This window comes from Fundulus heteroclitus, unplaced genomic scaffold, assembly GCF_011125445.2.
Source record: "Fundulus heteroclitus isolate FHET01 unplaced genomic scaffold, MU-UCD_Fhet_4.1 scaffold_334, whole genome shotgun sequence".
NCBI lineage: Eukaryota > Metazoa > Chordata > Actinopteri > Cyprinodontiformes > Fundulidae > Fundulus > Fundulus heteroclitus.
The window spans coordinates 58,619-62,606 of NW_023396744.1; the positions used below are offsets into that span (position 1 = coordinate 58,619).

Genomic DNA, 3,988 nt, shown 5'->3' on the forward strand with positions numbered 1-3,988 from the left:
CTTCCAGTCATAGCATTAGTGTCTTGTTCTGTTCCTTTAATAAAAACCCTAAAACTGAGTGCTGGTTTTTCCGAATACTTTCTGCATGTGGGCTAAATCACTAAAAAACATGACAAAGGATGGACCAACTTCATATTGAACCCTACACTGACAAAAAAAAGCATGTTGAATTTACTCTATTCAGTAGTGGATAGTGGTTGCACACCAACCTTTTGCTTTCGTAGCAATCCATAATGTTGAGGTAATTCAAGACAATTTGGTCACTTGAAAAAAGCTCAGTCACTTCCCACTGTTTTGGTTTGGCTTTGTTTTTCTGTCTTCATTTTTTCATCTCTTTTGGGTTAGGTTTGACTTTATTTATTGTTATTTTTCAGTTATCAGTTATTTTCTGTCAATTTTCACTTCACCCCCTCAGCAGTCAGTCACACCTGATAATCATTTACCAGTCAATTAGCCAGACCCTTGTTCCACCTGTGAAGTGCTCTATTCAAACCTCCCTCTGCCTTCAGTTCAGCACTGGGCCGTCATCATTCCACACCTCTCCATGCCAGTCCCCGGTTTTGCCTTAGAAGATTTGTTTTTCTTGTTTAAGGTTAGTCCTGCCAGTTTCTATTGACTCATACTTTGCTGTTTGTGCCTGGAGAAGTTCTGCTCTGTGTCCTGGTGTCTCCAGAGAACTGCTAACTGGACTAGCCATCCTGGAAAGGCTCAGCTCTGTGCCCTGGTGTCTCCTAAGTTCTGCTAACCTGACTAGCCGCCCTGGAGAAGCTCAGCTCTGTGTCCTGGTGTCTGCAAACGAACTGCTAACCTGCTGTGGCTACGGGGCTGCTAGCCGAGCAGAACTGAGCATTCCCGGCTGCCTGGAAAGTCGTGACTCTCTTTCACGCCGGGCCGTCAGCTCCTGCCATCACATTCATCCCTGACCTTCTGCAGTCCTGAACCTCCGGTGTTCATCACTCGCCACCCAGCATACTTCCTTCAATAAAGACTCAAACTTTTAGTCCCGTGTGTGCGTCCTGAGTTCATCGGTAAACAAAACCCTGACACCCACCAGATGTAGAGGGATCAATGAAAGGTGTCTGGTTTAAACATGCAACGTGGGACCAGGGTAACAGACTTATCACATTAATTTTGTTTACCGTAATTCTTAAACATACTTCAACACAAAGTCACATCTGTCTCTCAGTACAGAGTAACATAACGATGGCACAGTTTAACTTTGTGACCTCATGCCTCGTTTTCAATTTTAGGATACCTGCTGTCACGGGTAAACTTTGATTCATTGTGTTACAATCAAGTTCAACTGAATATGTTATGCAAATGTTTAATATTATGTATCTACACAATTTTATCAAAGTTTCTAAGTACACAAACCATAGTTTCAAAGTAACTAAAGATGCTTAAATAGTACCAAAAGACACCAGATTTCTTTTTTCAGAAAAGATTTAGATTATATTCTAACAGACGTGAAACATTGTTTACCGATTAGATTCAACTTTATTGTCATTACACAGGTATAGGCTACAGGTGGGTGTTTGCTCATTGAAAGGAGCCATTTAGTCCCCTGTACACTTTTTTTTTTTTTACTCATATAAACTAGAGTACATTTAAAGGGTAGGAACTGACGCATGGTTGGTTTAAAACACCCCCGCCCGCCCACCCATAGGGAAAAGGCTTCATGTTGTTCCTGAAAAGATATACAGTAATTCCAGATATACATCTTTTCAGATATATAGAGTGCACCGCCTCTTGCCCATTGCCACCACCCTCATCTTCAGGTTGCTCCACAGCTTCGCCGTCAGATTCAAACAGGATTCTGAGCGGGCCACTCCAACACATCAATATCAATTCCTGGTCAAATAACACATTACTTTATAACTAAATCTTCCAAGTGTATGAACAATTTTGAGCAGATGGTCAGATATTGAACATTTATTCTAGTTTTACTTGCAAAATTTGTAAGATTGAGTTGGGTTCATGTCTTTTCAAATAACTTTGTCCTTAATATTGAAACCGTCTGATAACTTTTTAATGAATTCTGCACCTCAAGCCTGTTTCATGTTCAGCATTTCTCTAAATCTGAAAGAGTTGTTAATCCACATTAAATCTTACTGTTTTCTATATATAAATGTAAATAGGAAAGTGAATAATTTACACTTATATTTAAAAAAAAATCAATGGTTAAGTTCCATAATTTTCTTTAAATATTTTCTATCGGATTTCTGTGTTTCCTAGCAATTATTTTCATGGAAACTAATAATTCAAATCACATATGAATTCAAAGATATACATTGTGTTTAATATGCATTTAATCATAAATTTAAAAAAACCTTATGCTGAAAATTTTTGTACCAGCTTTTTGCACAGGCTGCGAAGTTTGGACATGTTTAGGCCATACATAACTGTGTTAAAAACTGGCTGACAAGTAAGAAAATACAGTGATAAAAATATTCTTAACATGCTGGGAACATTATTCTTGTCAAATCTACTCTGTAAGACGTCAAAGGAAACCCCAAAAGAGAAGTTGATAACTGAAGCGAGGTGAGGGGTGCAGGTACTGACAGCTTTCTGCCGGGTCTGTTTGGACCCAGAAAAACACACCTTAAGGATCCTCATGTAGGTGTAGAGAATCACAGACCCAGGAACACAGACTGTGAGAAAAAACATAAAAAGTTCATAGATGTTATTGACTCTGGGCTCCTCACAGGCCAGTTTAATGATGGAGTGATTGCCGCAGAAAATCTTATTAATGATGTTCCCACAGAGCTGCAGAGAAGAACTTAAAACAATGGTGCCACCAACTGCTAAAACAGGGGGTAACCATGTGATGGAGACCAGAAAAACAATTTTCACTGAAGTCATCACTGAGTTATACTGCAGAGGATGGCAGATAGCAACATACCTGTCATAAGACATGACGGCTAAGTTGGTAAACTCTACACTTCCATACGTATAAAAAGAGAAAATCTGCAGAAAACAGAGTGGAGCAGAAATAATGTGAACATCAGAGAGGATCTGGACCAGCAGGAAGGGGAACAACGATGTGCTGCCGTACAGTTCATTAACAAACAGGCTGCACAGAAACATGTACATAGGTTCATGTAAGCTCTTATTCACACAGATCACCACGATCAGCAGCACGTTAGAGCCAACGATCAGGACATACAGACACAGGACGATGAGAAAAGAGAAGTACTTTACCGAACCAGTGTCAATGTAGGCACTAAGAGTAAAATAAAAAAACTGAGTGGAATTCATTTTCATCCTTGTTTTAGTTTGCAAAACAATCATAGAAGTGGGTCAGTGGATGAGCAAGTAACAAAAAAACTGATCCATATCTATAAGAACTAAAAGAGTAAGAAAAATTAAATCATCATAAAAATCAGCAACAGTGCATGTTTTCACTAAACAAAGAAGAGATCAAGAAGTTAACTGTGGAAACGCCTCACAGCTACAGCCAGCAGCAAGTCAGGACAGTGATGTCAAGACTCCTAACTGAGTTCAGATCTGCTTCTGCTTCTCTTAAAGAGTCCACACAGAGATACACCCACAGCGACACACCTCGTGAGTAAATACTCCACAGTCAGCTGTTGGAAATCCAACGAACGAGCCTGGGTTTGGATGCTGTCAGAAAAACTGTACCGGCCTGTCTCCACTGTGTCAAGTGTAAAGTTTGGTGGAGGGATGATCACAATGGGTCTGTTTTTCAGAATTTGGACTTCACCACTTTGGTGCAGTGAAAGAAAATCTAAAGGTTGCAACAAATAAAGACATTTTGGACATTGTATTTCTGCCAACTTTAGGGACCGTTCAGGATTGAGGGAAGGGGCATTAACATTTTTAGGAATATTACTTTTAAAAAGTCTAACTATAATAAATATATAACAATAAGCAGGGATGGGCACAGTCACACTAAACGGAAAACAGATAATTGCAGTGCAAATTTTTCGTTCGCATTATTTTTCCAGGCGCAGATTCAGGCGGGGGC

General features: G+C 39.6%; 1 protein-coding gene across 1 annotated transcript; it reads right to left on the reverse strand.

Annotated features, from left to right (window-relative positions):
* Positions 1-1,678: 1,678 nt before the first annotated feature.
* LOC118559667 (olfactory receptor 11A1-like) lies at positions 1,679-3,527 on the reverse strand. The gene has a single exon (XM_036130317.1). The coding sequence runs from the start codon at positions 3,289-3,291 to the stop codon at positions 2,332-2,334; it is 960 nt and encodes a 319-aa protein (XP_035986210.1). The 5' UTR covers positions 3,292-3,527; the 3' UTR covers positions 1,679-2,331.
* Positions 3,528-3,988: the final 461 nt, after the last annotated feature.